Genomic DNA, 20,758 nt, shown 5'->3' on the forward strand with positions numbered 1-20,758 from the left:
ACTCAATCTTGGTGCCACCTGGACAGCATCAATATTAATGCTCAGGCAGGGCCGGGAGGGCTGGCGCGGGCGCCGCGCCGCTCCCGCTGTCACCCACTGCCGCCTTGTGGGCAAAGCCGCCGAGGACAAGCTTATTGCCATTCCGCTGGCTGTGATTAAATGACTATATCGCTATTTTCTACCCCCTCCTCCCCGCTCCCAGGGCGCGCACACACACGCTGACAGTCCCAGAATAGAAGAAAGCCGACGCTAGCCTCCAAAACACACCACCCCCGGATGGCTCGCCGCAGCCTCTCCGCAATTCATATCAAGCGCCGTCAACACCTCGAGGTCAAAAACACCAGGAGGAGCAAGTTTTGCAGCGTTGTAATTATACAACCCTAATTTCACACATTTAGCTAGCCTCCAGTCCCCATGACGAGCTCCAGCTCGGCGCAGGATGGCTCAGATTGCGGAAGATCTTTTTCCTGACTATTATTTTAAGAGGGAGGTTAATTCGAGGGTTCAGACAAAACAGAGCGAGACACATTTAAACAGCTATTTTGTACCATTTCTGTAGGCACATAAAAACAGCCTGGCATCAAAGGGCTATTTCCTACCTAGAATTAAACTGCTTTGCATAAAGTATTATCAGCTTTTTTTCTTTTTTTTTTCTTTTTTTCTTTCTTTCTGCAAAGATCCCATTTCAGCCTATCGCTTCGGAGGAGCGACGGGCGCCCGCCCGCACACAGCCCTGCACCAAACCTTTCCCAGGACAGGCTCCCGCTCCAGCAACGAGCGCTAAAGCAAGAGCTTTGTGTGTTTTTTCCACACATACACACCCCCCACACCCCACACCCCCCCCCACGCAATTTTAATTTGGCGACGGGAATATTTTAAGCGATTGCTTCTGCCTCTAGATTTTACACCGCCGCTCTCTCATTGCACGCGGACGTCATGGCAGTAATATATATATTTAACATTCCTGCCTGCACGGTGCTAAAGTCTCCAACCATAACATCGCACAGACATCCTCCCTGACTGTGCTGAATTACCTTCATTAAACGTATAAATGGAACGGCAGCCACTTTTATTTCAACATACATGATTCCATTCCACACCTCGGTACTTAAAATAACGATCTGCATTCAAGTGGCAGCTTTTGACAGCTGAACTCCAACTGTTTTACGGACGTTCAGGACCTCAGCCCTCCTTATCCTTCCTTGATAGGCCTCATATCATTAACTGCTACATTTCCTGGCCATAAAACACAAAAAAAGCCCCCCTCATGCACGGCGAGATGGGGAGAGCTGCCGTCCGAGGCTGGGCAGAGAGCCGGAGGGGGGCCGGCAGCTCCCCATCCCGTCCTCTGCCTGTAATGCTGTTCCCCTGCTCTGCACTGAAGCGACGCCTGAAGCACAAAGAGCATTCTGCAAGCCGTTACGAGGTCCTGAAAACAAAAACAAAGTGGCTTCGAGCAGGGGGGGGAAAAAAATAAAAATCCCCTCTCAGCCATATACCAGAGCAGCTGGCGCGACGCTGTAATAAAGCTCGGTCTCCCACTAAAAAGCTACATCACGATAACCTCAACGCAACGGAGGGGGCTGCGTCACCTCAGCGCCCTCCATCCTCTTTACGTCTGCGGCTCCGCGTTCTCCCAGGAGCGCGACCGCGACACGGGCTGCGAGGCCTCGTCGGCGAGGGGCTGAAGGAAGACGTGGAGACGAGCCGCTTTCCAAACCGGGGAAGCGCTGCACGGCTGTTATTCTGCGGAGCTGGAATTTACGTTCTTTACTAAGTACAGAGCGCTTACGATTTATCAGCAGAGCATTTTAAGTAAACAGCGCTGAACACTTAAAACTCAGCAGCCAGTGGCTAGAAGAGAGCGCTTCCAGTACGGGTTATTGGCATCATCTTTTTCTCCAGCGGAGACATCGCATTTGGCATCTATTAACAGGGTTTGCATTATTTATTAACCTGCACCAAGAGTCATTTCCAACTAGCAGGCAACTGGACAATTTATTTTGGTGCAGAACCTTCCTGTCAAGTTTCACAACCGCTCCTCAGCTAACGAGTCAATAAACCGGCCGCCAAACTGAGCCGAAGGGTTATGAGATCCCCTCGTCATGGGGTGATGAGGAAGGAGGCCAAGCGCTACGAAAAATGGGCACAAAGGGTGCAAGCTTCCAACGCGGAGAGGCTTGAGCAGGGGGTCTACCGACAAAAGCGATTCCCCAAACCCGCTGGCATCGGGTGACGCTTTTCTTCCAATGAGGTCAAATTGAATTTACGCCAGCTACGTGGAAAAAGGGGGAAAAAAAAAAAAGGGGTAATTTTTTAACCAGTTAAGATTAAGGTTCCTCAGGCAAGAAGCTCTCCTTGGACCCGAACTCCGGGGCACGGGACCCGGCTGTGTCCGGGGACGGTGGACGGAGATCTCGCCTTCTTGTCGTCACAAACGCAAACCACTGGAGCTTCAGCCATCCCTGGGGTCAGGCTGGGGAATAAGGGCACAAACAAGGGAGTGGAGGAGATGAAGGCAGCGCTCACCAGCTCAGCCCTGGCACACAAACCCATCGCAACGGTCCCTCCGCGCCCCACACGACGCAACCGCACAGCCTTGAAGAAACGACTAACATCTGTAGAATATATCACTGCAGCCATTTATCCTTAAATAATGCAGAAAATGGCTTTTCACCTTAGCAGATCATTTTATTAAGCGTTAGTTCTGTGCTAGGGATGAGAAGAGAGCGCAGAGCCCCTGCCGCGATGACACGCCAGTCTGAAAGACCACACAGAGAAGGTCTAAAAGACTCAGGGGCTCAGCTTCCACCGTGTGATGTTACTTCCATTTAGAAGAAAGCTTCAACCAGAGGATGTGACACCTCTGGACTGAAAGGAGGGAGCTGGCAGAAGGGAGAGGGCAGGGGCTGCGCAGAGCATCCCCCCCGCTAACCACCGGGGAAACTATAATTGGGCAGGCTCCATGTGTTCCTCACCCCACCAGGAGATGCCCAAACCACCCACCCACAACAGCTTACAACTGAAACGGAGAGAATTTTGAGACCGTCGGCCGCATTTATTTCTCCTTCTGGACTTGAATGATAACAGCAGTGCCACAGACAACCATTTATTTGGATTTAAAGCCCATTTGGAGCAAACGGGGAATCAAATATGCAATATTCTTCCATTTTTTTAAAAATAAAACGATGTCAAATACTTTCAATTGCCACTTACTGAGCCACAAGACAGGGCTGTAAAAGTTATTTTTATTTACTAATGCTACACGACAACTCGATAATGAGCTTTTAATTAAAATCTATTTCTGTTAACCACCAAGGAGGCCAAAAACGCGTCCAGGCGTAACAACACAGATGGTGCAGCCGAGCACATTCCGCGGTGTCTGCCCAAGCCCGAGACAGAGCCGGGTACACGAGAGAACACGCTGCTGCGGCTCCAGCCAGCCGGCACCAACCGGAGTGGGAGAGGCGGAGGCGACAACAACCGATGATATCCTTAAGCCTCACCTCACCCCATAAGCTGGGGATGCGCAATTTAAGAGTTAAAGGGTCAAGGAGCCCGATGCAGGGGAAGAAGCTCCAAGAGGCTGAGAGAAGGATCTTGTTCCTGCAGGGACCTCTGTCCTTCCCGTGCCAAGGATGCTGTTGTGGTTTGAGAAACCCACAACAACTTGTTGTCGTATAGACAATTATTCTCTCACCCGATGACCCAGCCTCACCCAGGAGAACCACTATTGATCCTGATATCAATATAAAATAGACAAGGATTATACTCAGCCCGTTCCATCAGCAGAAGCCGTGCGCTCCCCGCAGGGACAGCCAATGTGGGACCCTGCGAGTGCTGCGGCTTCAGGAGGAAGGGAAGGGCTCAGGGCTCCGGCACCGGGGCAGGGAGTTCTTGGGATGGCAGCCATCAAGGGAGAGAGAGAGAAAGAGAGAGAGAACTCCTCAGCAAACTTCCTAATTTCTATTGAATGTGCCGTTCATGGTATGGAATAACCCTGTTGGCAGCTTGGGTCGAGTGCCCGGGTCTCGCTCCTCCTCGTCCCTGCACCTGGCGAGCTGGAAAACACCAAGACCTTGAAACCCACACCCCAGGGCTGGCTGTAAAGTAAATATTTTCACCAATTCAGACACGAGGGTCTTCTAAAAGTGCCGTTTTCTTAACCATTAGAAATTAGTCCTGTGTGGCTCAAACCAGGACATATGCATAGACATATAATGTCAGAGGGAGCCGTCCCCATGCTGCTGTCGCACGCTCTGCAGTACAGCACACTCCTCCTCGCCCCGGGAAGGGCCCCGCAGGGCAGCGATTCCGGAGCCCAGCCTTCCCTCTGTGCGGGAGCCGGCTTTGCTGATGGACACCGGGTATTTCACAAGCCTGACCTGCTCTGACGATCTCTGGCACGCTGCAGACAGCTTAGCCCAGGGGAAGCCACGCTAGGCTTTAACAAGCCAGCGTTGTCAGCCTTAGGGAGAGAGGGGTGGCCTTGCCCCGGCAACGGTGAGTTTACCTCCGAATGAAGCGAGGCTAAACCACGTACGCTGTGAAATGCCTCTCTTCCAATCTCAAGGGCTGGGCGATTTCCTAACAAAGTGCTGCCTCCCAGCTTCAAGTAGATCGTTTCCAGGGCTGCTTCCCTGTTCAAGTACTTTTCATTTCAAAAACCACCTACTTGAAAGCCGCTGCCTGTACAAAGGGAAAAAAAAAGAGGTATTAAACGGCATCCAAACTGGAAGTACACACACCAAAAGAGCAAGATTTTCTGCCCCAACTGCTTTCCCCTCCACATCAACACACCTCCTCTGGATTAACCACAGAGACAGGACTGACAGCGGTTTTGAACGACGTTTGGAGGGAATGGGATAACACGGAGTTTCATCACCAGCTTAGAAGAGGCTGCAGCAAGACACAGGGGATCCAGAGAGTGGTCTGGGTGCAGGCAGCGAGAAGCCAAGGAGGATCCGTGTTCATAATAAGTCTCATGTGACCTGCACGCAGCTTAAGGGAAGGCAGAATCGAACCGCACCAAGCAAGCCATCTCGGAAAAACGAATTCCCAAATGATACTGTTGCGAATCAGCAGAATTTCTGACTGTTTTCAGCATAAAGCCCTCTAAGACACGAAGTCTCACATTCAAAGAGAAACCAGCAGCAAGCGAACAGCACGAACTCCTGAGCGCTCACAGAGAGACGACGCAGGATCGGGGCAGATGGGCGCTAAGGCACCAGAACATTGACTTGACAGCTGGTATCCCAACAATTTACCGAAGATCATTTCGTAGCTGAGGAGGATTATTTCTCGCAGCTTTTTAAAATAGCTGTTACTGCCCACAGATTGGTCTTTTCCAGTTAACTTTCTGCCTGCTTGCAGAAGCTTAGCAGCACCGAGAGAGGTCACCGCCCGCCCCTACTAGCATCACCGAGCTGCTGCTAAACGTTTAACAGGGGATGAAAGGACCTTTATAAAACCCTTTCCAAGTATTTGGCGCCACAGAAGGAAGCTGTGGGCACTCTGCTCCCTGCTTTCCTTCTCTTGCCTTTTTCTTTTGGTGCGGTGACCAGACAGAACTCAAACCTCAACCCCGATTTACTGTGCCAGCTCTTACTCTAAAACTTACTTGACCACACACAGGTTTTCACTGCCAAATCCTCCCCTGCTCCTGTTTCAGAGGATGAGCTTCCGCAGCTCAGCTACGTTAACTCCCTACCTCCGTTAACAAAGAGACTAACGCTTGGCCACATGCTGCTGAAAATTGGGTCTCCTCTACTTACAAGCGAACAGAAAAGCTTTACAACCAAGCTCATCCAACTGGCCCCACACCGAGAGGGGCACTGGGCTAAAAGGATCCCTTCCAACCAAGATTATTCTCTGGACAGAGAGGAACAGCTTAAGCACTGACGCAGTAACAGGATGCGCGTTTAGACCAGCAAATACATCAGTCCGAACGCGCCTCCTCTTCTTGCCGTTGAATGTTTAAGCTGCTTTTCTAGGTTGGTTGTAAAGCTTTTCTCTTCATTTTTAACTGGAGACCCACAGAAGCTGCTGCGGTCAAAGGATTAAGGCCAGGGAGCAGCTGGGTGACTGGCTGCACCTCGGTGGAGTAACCACCCTGCAGGAGCGTCAGACCCAAGATCGCGGGCGCAAAGGAAAGGGCTAAAGCAAAAAACACCCTTCAGAAAAGGTGCTGTGGCTCCGGAGATGGAGAGCCGCTAACCCGACTGACCACTGCAAAAGGAAGAAACAGGCAAAGCCACGCACAAGACGAAAAGATTGATGGGTTCTCCCATCAACCAGGGAACTTGGTTCCTGGAGGGACAAAAACCTGCACGTGGGAGTGCGTGAGCCCAACCCGAGAGCAGCCACACTACGGCACCACCATCCTGCCGGAGGGACAGGATGAACGATGACTTGGAAGACGTGGACTCAAAAATACTACGGGGTTTTAAGATGTTATGCCAGAGATAATGGATAACTGACTACCTCATCTGGAGAGGCACCACCAAAATCACATTACCTTTGCCACGTCGACTACTTTAATTTGTTTCGGGGCCACCGTCAGCAAGTTTCACCATCAGGGGTGGCAACGGCAGAAGAAACCATCAGCCACAGCAGCATCCTGGCACTGTGCTCTGCGCTGACATCAGGCCATTACTGCAAGTCCCACACCCTGGCAAGCTCTGCTTTACGCTACTGCTGCTTAAAATAGCTTCCTGAATCATTACTTAAGCAGCGTACCACCTATCACGGTCTTAATTGCAGGAGAACATCAACATTAAATGTCTTTCAACAAGGTTTCTCTTGCGCCGCTCTCCAAGCACAGAAAGCCAAGGGACCGCACGGGCTATTGGAGGGCGTTCTCAGGAAGGTGAGGCAGCGAGGGATTGATTTAACACGGGGATTTTAAGAGATATGCAAATATCTAGCCTTCCTCAAGATGCTATCAATTAATTAGGTACCAGGCTCAAACAGCCGCGATGGAAGTAACAAAAAGGAAGACACTTACTTTGGGCCTTCAAGATTTCCCCAAACAAATTATACATCTTTAAAGTGAAACCCCAGCTGTCGTTATTAAGCTTCATCGATGCGTTAGAAAGATTAAGGTTTCATTTCTATGAATTATTTTAGATTTAGGCTCAATTTAGAGACACCATTTGCAGAGCAAACAGATGCAAAGCAGGTTTAATCTCTTAAAATACACAGCTGGGAATTTCTACGGGGCAGCTTGAAAAATTAGCACAGAAAACTGAGTTTTCCCCCCAGTTACGGTGGTGTTGGTGGGGTCAGAAGGGGAGGGACTGCTGGGACGGGAGCACACCTCAAGAGCTCTGGAACAGAGTTTAAAGAAAAAATATCAGTTATATTAATCCCACACAGAAAAGCTGCTACAGCAAAGCACTGATCGTTCAAACGTGTTCACCAGCAAAGCCACCGGTTAAGCCACATTAAAGACAAGCACACGTAGCATCAGCCTCCCCAGAACAGCAATGCACAACCCCGACCGCTCACCGGCCAGGCATCCAGCTCCTGGAGAAGGAAAAGCAGGAAAAAAACAACACCGCAGTGCTCGGAGCAAGGCTGGGAGCACAGAGGAAGGGCATAGAGACGAGCGGTGGTGATTTGCAACAGGGTGGAGGGAGAAGAGGGGCTTCTGGAATGGACGGGACTGAGGGTGTGACAAGATGGCACGGCAGGATGGCAGAAACCAGCCTGCTCTGCCCGAACCGCAGCCTCTCCTCCCCAGGGACCTCCAGCCCCGACACAGGGAAGAGCAGAAGGGAGCAGGAATTGCTCCCTTCTGGGGAGCACTGCCCCATCCTGCCCTGAACACCCACCTCAACAGCTCCCGAGGCTCAAGCAAACGACGCTCCCCGGGACGCCCGCCGAGCAGGATGGGCTCCCTAGGAAGGCAGTTTGGACCTTCTGAGGTGTCAGCATGGATTAGGCAGGAAAACACTCCTGCAGTCCTTCCTCCGCCTTCTCGGCTGCTATTTATCGTGGGGTTTGAAGCCCAAGGCAGGGAGCAGGGTCCAGCACACCTGGTACGCAACAAAACCCAACCAAAGATACAATCCCAGGACTACCAGCCTCGGAGAGGAATTGCTGAGCCCCCAGCTCATTCCCTTGTTGGAGCCAGGAGAGCAGCAACAGCAGAAATGGAAGGGATGAGCCCAGGCAGAAGAAGCCAAGAGGCAGCGGCAGTTGCCCCTGCCAGGCTCGGCAGGGAGCAGCGTGCCACCGGGAACAGGCTACCAAAGAGACCTCCAAAATACCATCAGCTCTCCGTCCCCCACCGCACGAGGTACCATTCATGGGCCGCAAAAACACATCTCAAGAGCCCCCCCAAAAGAGCACGACAGCAAGACTCCCGCTGCACCTCCTTCCACTGATCCTCTAAAGAGTGTGTGGCAGCAGAGGTTTCACCCTCCGCACCCTCCTGCTCAGGTCAGCAGTCCACCTGAAGAAGCCCACCGCATCGATGCACGCAGAGATACTCGGGCAAAAACAGCGCTGCTCCCTCCTCTCCCATCTTGCCCAGCCCAGCAAACCTTCGGAGAGGGGCTGGATCCCTTCAGGGAGGAGCGTGGTCCTCCCCAGACCTTCAATTCTCCCATCCCTTTGACTTTCAGACGGGGTAACCAAGACCACCACAGGCGCAAGCTCTGCTCCTGGCTCCAGGTCTTTGGGCCACTGTCCCATCCCCTCCCTCTGCTCAGCCCCAGCGACTTGAAGCCGCAGGGTGTGCCCGATCCGTCTGCAGCGTCAGGAGTTGGGCTTGGCGCGTTTCTGCAGAGTCAGCAAGCCAAGGAGCCTTCCCCAGAGCCCTACAACCACGCGACAAAGACGGGGGCAGAGACCCGGAGCTGGACTCCTTGAATAAAGCTTGAAGAAAATTCACACCTCACCTGCTCTGGCGTCCTGGTTTGAGCAACACAGGGCTAATTTCTCTTCTAATGCTTGGGAAAACTGCACTTTTAGAAGACTCTAGTGTCTGAATTCATGAAAATATGTACTTTATAGCCAACTGCGGTACGTGGGATTCAAGGTCTCAGTGTTTTCAAGCCTTTCCAGGTGCAGGGACGAGGAGGAGCGAGACCCGGACACTTGACCCAAGCTGCCAACAGGGTTATTTCATACCAGGAATGTCACATTCAGTAGAAATTAGGAAGTTTGCTGAGAAGTTCTCTCTCTCTCTCCCTTGATGGCTGCGATCCCGAGAACTCCTTGCCCCGGTGCCGGAGCCCTGAGCCCTTCCCTTCCTCCCGAAGCCGCAGCACTCGCAGGGTCCCACATTGGCTGTCCCTGCGGGGAGTGCACGGCTTCTGCTGCTGGAATGGGCTGGGCAGAGTCCTTGTGTATTTTATATTGGTATCGGGATCCATACTGGTTCTTTAGTGTTGTTACTGTTAATTGCCTAGTCTTATTCTGTTAAATCTGTTTATATTTCAACCCTTGGGGTTCCTTGTTTTTTCCCCGATTCCTCTTCCTGGGTGGGGAGGGCTCATCGGGTGAGAGAATAATTGTCTAAACGACAATGAACTGTTGTGGGTTCCTCAAACCATAACAGCTAGGCACGGTGTGAAACAGCCCCATCATCCACCTGCACCCAACTATTTCCCTTCCCTCTGCTTAAGCGCTCTGTGCTGAAGGACGCCACCTGAATTCCCTCGCGCACCGGCTCTGTCAAGACCCAGGAGACCCGAGCAGGACCATACACACAGCTCATGAGCTTCTTCCTGTGCTTCCAGAAGGGCTGGACAAGTCTATCTGCAGCGACAAGCTCTTTTGGCAGGAACCTCCCCAAAAAGTCATCTGGAGATGCACAAGTTGCACAGTCAAATCCCACCCGAGAGCGTTGCCTTACCGCTGCACAAACACCCTAATCCCAACATGAAACAACAAGCGGCTGCACCATTAAAAAAAAAAAAAAAAAAAGAAAATTATTTACTTTTCATCATAGGTTATTACTGGCGGCCTCGGAAAAGCATGCAAGAACGGAGCCAGGACACTTAAACTCTCCTGGCAGCGTACCGGTGGGAAGCTCGCACGACTACTGTCTAAAATAAATCCTTAATCCCTGGGAAAGGCGGAAAGTTCTGCAGAGCTGACAGCAGATTTCAAGAGCAAGAAAATTTACGATGACAAACACCCCTCGGCTTACGCGCCCTGGAATTCCATCAAGATTTGGATCAGAATAATGAAATATAAGCTATTAAATAAAGAAGTTAAACTGGGTAGAGATAGTTTTCCATGTTTGCGTGTCCAACCCCTCCAGATTGGCTGAAAACGCAGCAACAACAAACCAGACCCCTGAGGCCTGACAGCAACCGCCCGGGGGAGAACGGTTAAGAATTACCAAGGACCCAAAAAAGGAAAACATCAGTGGAAAACCAGGCACGGCGGGAGCGGGCACTGGGACGCAGCCCCCCAGGAGCACCCCTCGTCCGCAGGACTGAGCCGATAAACCACGAAAACGGGAAAATTTCATCCACGTGCGTTTGCCAAGCACTTCGAGTCGGACGCTGGTGGATTCGAGCTGGGGATACCCCCGGCCTCCTGAGAGCTGCTGCGCGACGGGCGCAATAGCTGTGGCAGAAGGATAAAGCGGAATTATAAAGAAAATAAAGTGGGATTTTATAGAAAATAAAGCGGGATTTTAACTCAGGGTAAAGTGGGATCTTTAGCCCAGGCTAAAACGGGATCTTAAGCCGAGAGTAAAGCGGGATCTTAACCTAGGTAAAGCGGGATTTCAGCCCAGGGCAAAGCGGGATCTTAACCCAGGACAAAGTGGGATAGCAGACGCCCCGCTGTCCCTCCCGTGCACCCCCCAGGCCCGCTCCGTGACCCCCCGGGGCAGCGGGGACCCCCCCGAGCGCAGGCCCGACTCCCCCCCACGGCCCTCTCCCGCCTTCCCCGCCGGCTCCGGGCCGCACCCCCCCTGCTCCCGCCGGCGGCCCGATCCCACACCGGGCCTCGGGCCCGCTGCCGACCGCGGGGAAGCCGCTGTCCGGGCGGGAGAAGCCGCGGAAGCCGGCGGGGGCGCGGCCCACCTCAGGGGGGGACCCCGGCCCGGCCCTCCTCACCTCGCAGCTGAACTCCATCTCGGCGTCCATGGTGGCGATGCGCACGGTGAAGGTCTTGGGCTGCTTCCTCTTCAGCGAGCTGAAGCTCATGCGGGACGCGATGGCCCCGGCCATGGCGGGGGGGGACACAGGCGGCTCAGCGCGGCGGCAGCGCCATGGCGGCGGGGAGGGCCCGGGCCCCCGCCGCTGCGGGCCGCGCCGAGTTGCGCCCGCCCCCGCCGCCTCCCCATTGGTCCCGCCGCGGGCTGCAGCCCGCCCCCACCATGCGTCGCAGCCAACCGTGAGGGTCGCGAGGGAGGAAAGGGAGGGAAGGCGTCTGTGACTGGGGAAAGTAGACGTCGCTCAACAGAAGGGGCGGGGCGGGAACGCCTCTCAGAGGGAGGGGGCGAGGAGCGGGGCAGGGGTGGTGGCGCCCCCTGGCGGCGGGCGGAGCGGGCGCCTGCCAGGCGCATGCGTGAGAGGGGCGGGCGGGGCGGGGATGGGCACTAGGACCCGGCGGCGGCCGAGCGCCCCGGGCAGCCCCACGGTGCCGTGGGGACCGTGACCCGGGGGTGGTCGTGACCCGGTGGGGGTCTGTGACCCGGGGGATGGCCGTGGCCCGGGGGGTTGTCCTGAGCCGTGGGGACGTATCCGTGATCCAGGGGGGTGCCCGTGATCCGGGAGTGTCCGTGATCGGGGGGGTGGCCATGGCCCGGGGGTGGCCGTGACCCGGCGGTGGCCATGATCCCTGGGGACGCGGCCGTGACCCGAGGGGTGTCTGTGACCCGGGGGATGGCTGTGACACTGCGGGACCTCCCCGTGATGCTGCCGGTGGCCGTGCTGCCCGAGAGCGTCCCCTTGGCTTGGGGACACGCAACCTGCCGGGGGGTGTCCCCCCTTCCGTGGGATGTCCCCCCTCCCGTGGGGTGCCCCCCGCTGCCGGGAGGTATCCCCCCTCCCGTGGGGTGTCCCCCTCCCGTAGGTGTCCCCGGTGCCGATAGTGTCCCCCCTACCGTCGGTGTCCCCCTCCCGTGGGGTATCCCCCCTCCTGTGGGATGTCCCCCCTCCCGGGGGTGTCCCCGCTGCCGTGGGGTGTCCCCCTCCCGTGGGATGTCCCCCCTCCCGTGGGGTGTCCCCGCTGCCGTTAGCCACCCCGCAGGACGGGCTGTCCTGGGTGACGCGGGGACCGCGGTGGGTGCCCGCCCCGGGTCCCGCGTGGCCGTGCCGGGGGAGGGGGGTGCCCGGGCGGGGGGAACCCAGGCGTTCCCGGGGGGGGGGCCAGGCATCCGGGCTCCTCCCGCCCCCGACGGGCGCTGCCCAGTTCGGCCCCGGGCGCGGGCGGGGAAGAGACTGGGACCACCGCTGGGATAACGGGACTGGGACAGTACCGGGACAACGGGACAGGAACAGCACTGGGATAACGGGACCGGGACCGGGACAACGGGACAGGAACAGTACTGGGATAACGGGACTGGGACCCTTACTGGGATAATGGCACTGGGACTGGCACTGGGATAACGGGACGGGGACCAGTACCGGGATAACAGGACAGGACCAGTACCGGGATAACGGGACAGGACCAGGACTGGGATAACAGGACCGGGACCAGTACCGGGATAACAGGACTGGGACCAGGGCGGGCAGGACCAGCACTGGGATAGCGGTATGGGACTGGGATTGGAACTGGGACTAGCACTGGGATGATGGGATGGGACTGGGAGCAGAACCAGCGCTGCCATAGGGGAACTGGGACTAGGGAATGGGGACAGGCACAGGGATAATAGGACAGGGACTAGGACAAGCACAGGGGTAGCAGGATGGGACTGGGACCAGGACAGGGATAACGGGATGGGAACTGAGACCCGCACTGCGATAACGGGAGAGGGACTGGGACCAGCACTGGGAGAATGGGATGCGTACTGGGACCAGCACAGGGATAACATGGTGGGACTGGGACCAACACTGGGATAACGGGATGGGAACTGAGACCCGCACTGCGATAATGGGACAGGAACTGGGACCAGCTCATGGTTACCGGGACGGGAACTGGGACCAGCACGGGCTGAGGGGACAGACTTGACCCCCCGCAGGACCAGTGGGAGGCGAGAAGCCCCCCCGGACCCCCCACAGTGGGCCCCTTGTCCCCCGCCAGGGGGGACCCAGGCGCCCGGGGAGCAGCCCCCGCCCCCGCCGGCCCCAGGAGCCCGGGCGCCCCCGCAGCGGGAAGAACGGGGCCTCTGTCCCCGCGGGGACAATGGCGACATTGACAGCCCCCCCCGCTCCCCGCAGGACCCCCATGGCAGACGGCAACGAGCCCCCCCGCCGGGCCTCCGCCCCCGCCGGCACCCAGGTGGGGACTGGGGGGGGGGATGCATGGGGGGGGTATGGGGGAGTATAGGGGACATGGGGGAATATAGGAGGGGAGCTGGGGAGGCATAGGGGGGCGAGCTGGAGGGGGTATGGGGGCTGGGGGTGGTATGGGGAGCTGTGGGGGGGGAGGCATATGGGACCCAAGGGTGACCAGGGGGGCTGATCATGGGGAGCTGGGGAGGGGGGCTGGGAGCATCATGGGGAGCGATGGGGGGGGGGGCGTGGGGGCTGGGGGGCTCAAGAGGAGATATGGCTGCCCCCCCATAGGCAGCTGGGGGGGGGGGACGACGACAAGGGGGACCATGGAGCGCCGAAGGGAGCCCAGGGGAGCTGGGAGCCCATGGGGAGCTGGAGGGGGGGCAAAGGGGCACATGGGGGACCCAAGGGAGCCCGGGGGGGCTGGGGGAGCTATGGGGGGGCATGAGGGCTGTCAAGAGAGCCCAGGGCTCCATGGCGATCTACGGGGCACAAGAGGGGGGCCGGAGGGGGCCATGGCGGGGGGGGGGGCAAGGGAACCCAGGGCTCCATGGGGACGTGTGGGGCACAAAGGGGGGTCGGCGGGGGGGGCCAGGGGAGCCCTGGGGAGCTGGGAGGGGTGTCATTTTGGGGTGTCCGGGTGAAATGGGGTAGGGGGGCTGGTAGGGACCTTGGCAGCCCGGAGTGGGGGGGGGAGGTTGTCGGTGGGGGGGGGCCCCCGCTCTGGGTGAAGCCCCTGCCCAGCCCTGCCGGGCCGTGCCGCGGGTCCACGCCTTCGGGAAGGGGGGGCAGGCGCTGCGGAGGGACCCCCGCGCCCCCCCCGTCATGCGGGGCTGGCTGCACAAGCAGGTGGGGCGGGGGGGGGGGTGGATGGGGCTGGGGGTGGATGGGGTTTGGGGAGGTCCGAATTGGGGGGTTCGGGGGGGGGCTATGGCGTTTGGGGGGGCTGAGGTGGCGGGGAACGGTGCTGCGGGGGATTATGGGGTTGAGGGGGGTCTGAGTTGGGGGGGTCCTGGGAGGTGTTATGGGATTTGGGGGGCGTCCGGGGTGGGAGGAGTCCTGGGGGGGTTTATGGGGTTTGGGGGATCGGAGGGGAGTGGGTGGTGCTGGGGGGGGGGTTATGGAGTTTGGGGGAGTTCTGGGGTGATGCGGGGTGCGGGGGGGGTATGGGAGAGGCTGAGGTGTGGGGTGCTGGTGTGGGGGGGGGTTGGAGGATCGGAAAGGGATGAGGAGAGTCCGGGTGTTGGGTGGTTCTGGGGGGGGTTATGGTGTTTGGGGGGTGTCTGTGGTGGGGGGACTTCTGGGGGGACTTATGAGATTTGGGGGGGTCCGGGATTTGGGGATGCTGGGGGGGGTCATGGGGTTTGGACGGGGTCTGAGTTGGTGGGGGGGTGTTGGGGGAGTTATGGGCTTTAGGGGATCAGTAGGGTTGGGGGGGTTTGGGGCTCCCGGGGGGGGTGATGGGCTGGTGGCGGGGGCGGGGGGCTCAGCCTCGTCCCGCTCCCCCAGGACAGCTCGGGGCTGCGGCTCTGGAAGCGCCGCTGGTTTGTGCTGGTCGATCTCTGCCTCTACTACTACCGTGGTGAGGGGGGGGGGCCTGGGCGGGGGGAGGCAGGACACCCTGGGGGCAGGTGGGGACTGGAGATTGTGTGTGTGGGGGGGTGGCTTGTGTGACCTGGGATCCCCAGGGGGTCCCTGGGGTGTTATGGCTCTCTGGGGGGGGTCAGGGATCCTAGGGGATTGGGGTACCCTGGAGTGGTTGGGGGTCTGTGGGGGGGGTCAGGGAATCCTATGGATCGGGGGACCCTGGAGAAGTTGTGAGTCCCTCGAGTGAGTCCCGGGGGGGTCCCTGGGGCAGTTAAGAGTCCTGGGAGGAATGGGGAGCTCTGGAGCAGTTGGGGGTCAGGGAATCCGGGGGATAGGGGGTGCCTGGGGTGTTGGGGGTCCCTGGGGGGCATGAGGGATCCTGGGGGATCGGGGGTCCCTGGGTGGTTGGGGGTCCTGTGGGGAATGGGGGACTCTGGAGTGGCTGGGGATCCCTGGGGGGCTCAGGGATCCTGGGGGGACTGGGGGACACTGGAGCAGTTGGGGATCCCTGGGATTTTGGGGGGGGGGGCAGAGGTGTGGGAGGTTTGGGGACAGCAGGTGGTACTCAGAGGGGTTCCCCAGTGTCCTCCCTATGGTGCTGGGGGTCCGCGGTGGGGGAGAGCTCGGGGTGCTTGGGGGGGTTCCTGCGGGTTCCCCCCCCCTCCATGAGACCCCCTCTGCCCCCCAGACAGCAGCGAGCAGCGAGTGCGGGGCGGCCTCCCCCTGCCCGGCTACGAGATCCGCATCCTGCCCCCCGCCCCTCGCCCCCCCCGCTTCCTCTTCACGGTCAGCCCCGGCCCCCCGCATCCGGGGGTGCCCTGGGTGGGGTGGGGTGGGGTAGCGGGGGGACAAGGCCTGGACGCTTGGGTCCCCTTCACCATGGCCCCCCCCATCCCCAGGCCGAGCACCCCGGGATGCGCACGTACTGCCTGGGGGCCGAGACCCCCGAGGAGCTGAACGCCTGGGTCTGCGCCCTGCGGCGGGGGGCAGCGCCCCTGCCCGGGTGAGTGGGTACGGGGGGGGGACACAGGGTGTCTTGGGTCCATGGGAGGGGGGGTATGGGGAACCTGAGTAGTGGGGGGGCTGGGGGGGATCCCAGGGGGGCAGGAAGTGACTGTGGGCTTTGGGGGGGGGGTCAGAGAGGGTTTAGAGGGTCTGGGGGCGGGGGGTCACAGAGGGTTGGAGGGGTCTGGGGGGCAGTTAACCCTTTAACCCCTGTTTTCTCCCCCCAGGCCCCCCCGCTCCCTCTCCCTGCAGGTGCCCCAGGAACCCCGGAGTGTGGGTCCCCCCTCGCCCCTATTGCCTGAGCGCCCCCCTGGCTGGTGCTCTGTGTGCCCCTCAAGTGAGGAGCTGGAAGGCCCCCCCCTGCCCCCTCCTCGACGCCCCCCTGTCCCTCCACTGCCCCCCAGCAAGGTGAGCTTGGTGGGGTGGCACTGTGGGGGGTGACCTTCCCACTGTGACCCCCAAACCAGCATCCTGCCCCCCGTCTCCTGGCATCTGGGGACTTGGGGGGGTGGCGGTGTGGAGTAGGTACCCCCAACCTGACCCCAGGTGCCCCCCAAGCTGTTCTGACACCCTCTGACCTGGGGTCCCATAGGTGCTAGGCTGCCCCATGGGTGGTCCATACCCCAGGGACCCTTATGCCCCACTGTGGGGGATTCTGGGGGGCCCTGCTACACCCCCCCACCCAGTCCTGGGGGGGTCCCCACACACCCCAGGGCAGGGCATCCCACAGGACTATGGGGGAAGCCTTGGAGTCCATGGGGCAGGAGGGGCTATGGGGCAGGCTGGGGTGGGGGGCTATTGGGTGGGGGGGGCTATGGGACAGGCTGGGGAGGCTATAAGGCGGGAAGAGGTGTGGGGCAGACTGTGGGGAGCTATGGGCCAGGAGTGGCTACGGGACAGACTGGGGGGGACTATGGAGCAGGCTGGGGGGGCTACGGGGTGGAAAGGGCTATGGGTCAGGCCGAGGGTCTCTGGGGGGCAGCCGTGGGGCAGGACGGAGCAGCGGGCGCCCCGTGCCCTCACAGTGGTCACCCCCGGTGCAGGAGGAGGCCCCGGCCCGGGAGGGGCCCTGCGGGACCGAGCGCAGCCGGGGGGAGCCGCGGGGACGCGCCGCGGGCGCGGCAGCAGCAGGTGGATCCCGGCCCCGCCCCGCCCCCACGACCACGCCCCCTCCTGACCGCGCCCCCACAGCAGGGAGGAGCCCGCGAAAGCTCCGGCCCCCCGGAGCAGAGACCAACCAGCAGCCGCCCAGCAGGGGGTCGGATGCGGCGGAGCAAGACATGGCGGCCAATCAGACACTGGCTTTTCCACATCTCTCTTCTGATTGGCTGCGGGCAGCTGACTCCGATGGGGCCCCACCGATCCGGGGCACCGCCTCCCCGCCGGCAGCCAATGAGACGTCGCCGTGGCGGCGGGCGGGGGCGAGTGGGCGGGGCCGGGAGCGCGAAGGTGTGGCCGGCCGCGGGGCGCGGCGGCCAATCAGAATCACGCTCCTCCAGGCCAGCTTCTGATGGGAGGGCGGGGAGCCACGCCCCCGGAGGGCGTGGCCGGACAGCGGAGGGGCGTGGCTTTACTTAACCCCGCCCCTCCTCGGGCAGGCCCCGCCCCGCTGCGGGGGAAGATGGCGGCGGCGCTGCGGCGGTTGCGGTGGGGCGGCGGCGTCGCCGGCGGATCGCGGTGAGCGGGGCCGGTCCGGGTCTCCCCGCCTCCGGACACCCCCCGCCCCTCATCCCCCTCCCCTCCTTCCAGGGCCCGGTTTCCCCCTCCTCAGACCCCGCTTCCCCTCGGGGCGGGCCCTGGCGCGGTGCCGGGCGGGCCGCGGCGGGGGGGCCCCCCGCGGTTAATGCATCACCCGGAGGGCAAAGGTCCGGCCGGCAGCGCAGCCCCAGGGCGGAGGGGCCCCCGCCTCCCCCCCTCCGTCTCCCTGGGGAGGGCCCCGCCGCTACCGGAGAACCGGGGAGGGCCGCGGGGCAGCCCGTCTGGGGGGGTAGCTGAGCCTGGGGGGGCTCCCATGGGGGGCAGGAGGGCGGCTGCTGGGGGGCTGTCCCCCTTCCCTCATCCCCCCCCCCGGGGCCAGCCTGGCGCCCTGGCTGTGGTCGGGGCAGTGCGGGCCCAAACCCACCCCCCCGCCCCCCGCCGGAGTTTGGGAGGGGGCGAGCTACGCCTTCATTTTCCCCATATATCCCCCCAAAATGGGGGCAGACGCTGCCGTGCCCCGTCCCGTGTCCCCTTCCCCTCCCTTTCCTCCCCCCCGAGATGATCTGAGTGAACCCCGGTGGAGCCCCCCCCAAGATGGACGGTGCTCCCCCGGAGCCGGGAAGGCAGCAAGACCTCTGGTTCCCGAGCCACTGGTATCCCCTCTGGCACGGGGGTGTCGGCGGGTGCTCGGTGTCTTCTCCCCCCCCCATCCCGGGCTGACCCGCCGTCCTGCAGGGGGTACTCGAGGGATGCCGAAGGCAGCTGGTTCCGCTCCCTCTTCGTGCACAAGGTGGATCCCCGCAAGGACGCCCATTCCAACCTCCTCTCCAAGAAGGAAACCAGCAACCTCTACAAGATCCAGTGTGAGCGGTCCCGTGCTGGCCCCTCCTCACCCGGGGGGCACCCCCCCCACACACATCTGCTCTGCCTTGGGCCCTGCTGCCCGCCCCCCCGGGGCTCGGCTCCCCCCCTGGCAGCCCCTCTCTCCTCTCCCCGCAGTTCACAACGTGAAGCCGGAGTGTCTGGAGGCCTACAACAGCCTTACGTGAGCCCCGCCGTGTGTTGGGGGTGTCGGGGGGGGGGGGGCTGCCTGGCATCATGGAGGGGTGTTGGGGTGCTGCGCTGGAGCGAGGGGGGTGGGAGGGCTTGTGCAGAGCTCTTCAAGATGCTGGGTGGATCTGTAGCCCTGCTCCTTGCCTCAGTTTACCTCTCTGTGAAATGGGTGCAATCCCACCTGGCTGTTCCAGATCCCGACAGGGCAGACCCTTCCATGCCCAGACCCCTCGCGCTGGGCTGGGAGGGCAAATGGGGGTATCGGGAGTTGTTTTGGGGTGACTCCCCCCCGCCTCCAGCTGGCCCCCCTGTGTGCCCCCCGCAGAGAGGAGGTGCTGCCCAAGCTCCACTCGGATGCCGACTACCCCTGCGACCTGGTGGGCAACTGGAACACATGGTATGGCGAGCAGGACCAGGCAGGTGAGGGCAGGAGGCCGCGGTGAGGGGCTGCGAGCGAAGGCGAAGACCTCGCCTCGTGTCAGGCGGGATGGGAGCTGGGGGAGAGGGGGTGGGAGCTGCTGGGTGGGATTTCGGGATGTTGCGCCCCCCCCCCCCTCCCCAGCCCCATGTTCTCCTTCCAGTGCACCTCTGGCGCTTCTCGGGGGGGTACCCGGCCCTCATGGACTGCATGAACAAGCTCAAGCAGAATAAGGTACCGCCGGGACAGGGACGAGCTGCCCGAGCTCTGCCCCTCGCCTCTGCCTGTTCCCCCCGGCCCGGGTCACGCGTGTCCCCACCCCAAAACTGCCCCCCCCGGCTGGGGTTGTCCTCCAGGAGTACCTGGATTTCCGCAAGGAGAGGAGCCGGATGCTGCTGTCCCGCAGGAACCAGCTGCTCCTGGAGTTCAGCTTCTGGAACGAGCCCCTGCCCCGCCAAGGACCCAACATCTACGAACTGAGGACCTACAAGCTGAAGGTGAGTGGCCATCGGGGGGCAGAGGGATCCCGCCTGGTGTTTTTTTTCTGGGGGGGCAGCCCCCCAAATTCCTCCCTCCGTGGCAGGAGGAACTGGCAGGATTTGTCTGCTCACTCTGGTTTTTTTTTTTTTTCTTCTCTATTTCCAGCCAGGGACCATGATTGAATGGGGCAACAACTGGTAAGCGACTGGTTTCCTTGGCACGAAGGTGGGAAAAGGTCCCCCTGGAGCAGGGGGTGGCCCTCGAGCCACTCCCCCCGCTATGTTTTTCCTGCTGTGTGCCAGGGCTCGGGCCATTAAGTACCGGCAGGAGAACCAGGAGGCGGTCGGCGGGTTCTTCTCCCAGATCGGGGAGCTGTACGTCGTGCACCACCTCTGGGGTAAGCAGGCTCCCCGTCACCCCCATCCCCCATGGATACCCCCACCGCGGGGGCCGGGGGGGCCCTGGGTGCCAGCCCCATCATCCCCCCTCCCTTCCGCAGCCTACAAGGACCTGCAGTCCCGGGAGGAGACGAGGAACGCGGCCTGGACGAAGAGGGGCTGGGACGAGAATGTGTACTACACGGGTGAGCGCGACCCCCTTCCCGGGACAGGGCCCCCTCCCTACATCGGGGATCCCCTACCCATGCTGGGGCCCCCCTGCCCTCACCCCTCTCTCACTTCCTTTTCCAGTGCCGCTGATCCGGACCATGGAGTCGCGGATAATGATTCCCCTCAAGATCTCACCCCTGCAATGAGCGGGGGGTGTCCACGCCAGGGGTCTGCCTGCGCCGCAGGGCGGGGGGCTCGCTCCCTGCCTGTGCCTCGGCCCTGCTGGGGAAGGGCTGGGGGGGGGGGGTGTCTCTGCTCCGCCGCAGCGCCCAGCTCTCCTTCCCTCCTCCACTCCAATATGAGGGGCTCTGTGGGGGATGAGAGCGGGGAGGGGTCTGCAGCCGGGAGCCCCCCACCCTGCAGCAAGTCCCCCAGAGGGGTAGGGGATGGCGCTGCCCGGGGAGGGGCTGGGCAGGCTGCGGACATTGGGGGGGGTATGTCTTAATTATTCCTGATGGGACCAGTGGGTGCCTTTGCTGCCAATTAAATATTTAATATGC

The 20,758-nt window shown here is 60.7% G+C and overlaps 3 protein-coding genes across 9 annotated transcripts in view; 2 read left to right on the forward strand and 1 right to left on the reverse strand.

Annotated features, from left to right (window-relative positions):
* The window catches only part of NF2 (NF2, moesin-ezrin-radixin like (MERLIN) tumor suppressor), a 52,812-nt gene extending 41,517 nt beyond the window's left edge, over positions 1-11,295 (reverse strand). For 4 of the 6 annotated variants that reach the window (XM_074606262.1, XM_074606259.1, XM_074606263.1 and 1 more), the window contains exon 1: positions 11,085-11,295. In XM_074606262.1, coding sequence (XP_074462363.1) covers positions 11,085-11,198 — 114 coding nt within the window. In that variant the 5' untranslated portion in view covers positions 11,199-11,295. The remainder of the gene's footprint in view (positions 1-11,084) is intronic. The other 2 variants (XM_074606264.1, XM_074606260.1) reach the window with 1 other exon arrangement.
* A 1,102-nt stretch (positions 11,296-12,397) lies between these two features.
* On the forward strand, positions 12,398-17,675 carry LOC141750877 (uncharacterized). Of its 2 annotated transcripts, XM_074606794.1 has the most exons (9): positions 12,398-12,509; positions 13,350-13,413; positions 14,154-14,258; positions 14,919-14,991; positions 15,685-15,782; positions 15,896-15,999; positions 16,229-16,409; positions 17,045-17,132; positions 17,257-17,675. In XM_074606794.1, exons 2-9 carry the CDS (start codon positions 13,360-13,362, stop codon positions 17,577-17,579), a joined length of 1,026 nt encoding a protein of 341 aa, XP_074462895.1. In that variant the 5' UTR covers positions 12,398-12,509; positions 13,350-13,359; the 3' UTR covers positions 17,580-17,675. The 2 variants fall into 2 exon arrangements, with proteins under 2 accessions (XP_074462895.1, XP_074462894.1); XM_074606793.1 differs by having other exon boundaries at positions 17,045-17,663.
* Positions 17,576-20,728, forward strand: NIPSNAP1 (nipsnap homolog 1). The gene is made up of 10 exons (XM_074606795.1): positions 17,576-17,678; positions 18,435-18,562; positions 18,699-18,744; positions 19,078-19,172; positions 19,334-19,404; positions 19,527-19,667; positions 19,816-19,847; positions 19,953-20,047; positions 20,150-20,233; positions 20,340-20,728. The coding sequence occupies exons 1-10, from the start codon at positions 17,623-17,625 to the stop codon at positions 20,402-20,404; spliced, it is 813 nt and encodes a 270-aa protein (XP_074462896.1). The 5' UTR covers positions 17,576-17,622; the 3' UTR covers positions 20,405-20,728.
* The last annotated feature ends 30 nt before the right edge of the window (positions 20,729-20,758 follow it).

This window comes from Larus michahellis, chromosome 13 (genome assembly GCF_964199755.1).
Source record: "Larus michahellis chromosome 13, bLarMic1.1, whole genome shotgun sequence".
NCBI classification, from domain to species: domain Eukaryota; kingdom Metazoa; phylum Chordata; class Aves; order Charadriiformes; family Laridae; genus Larus; species Larus michahellis.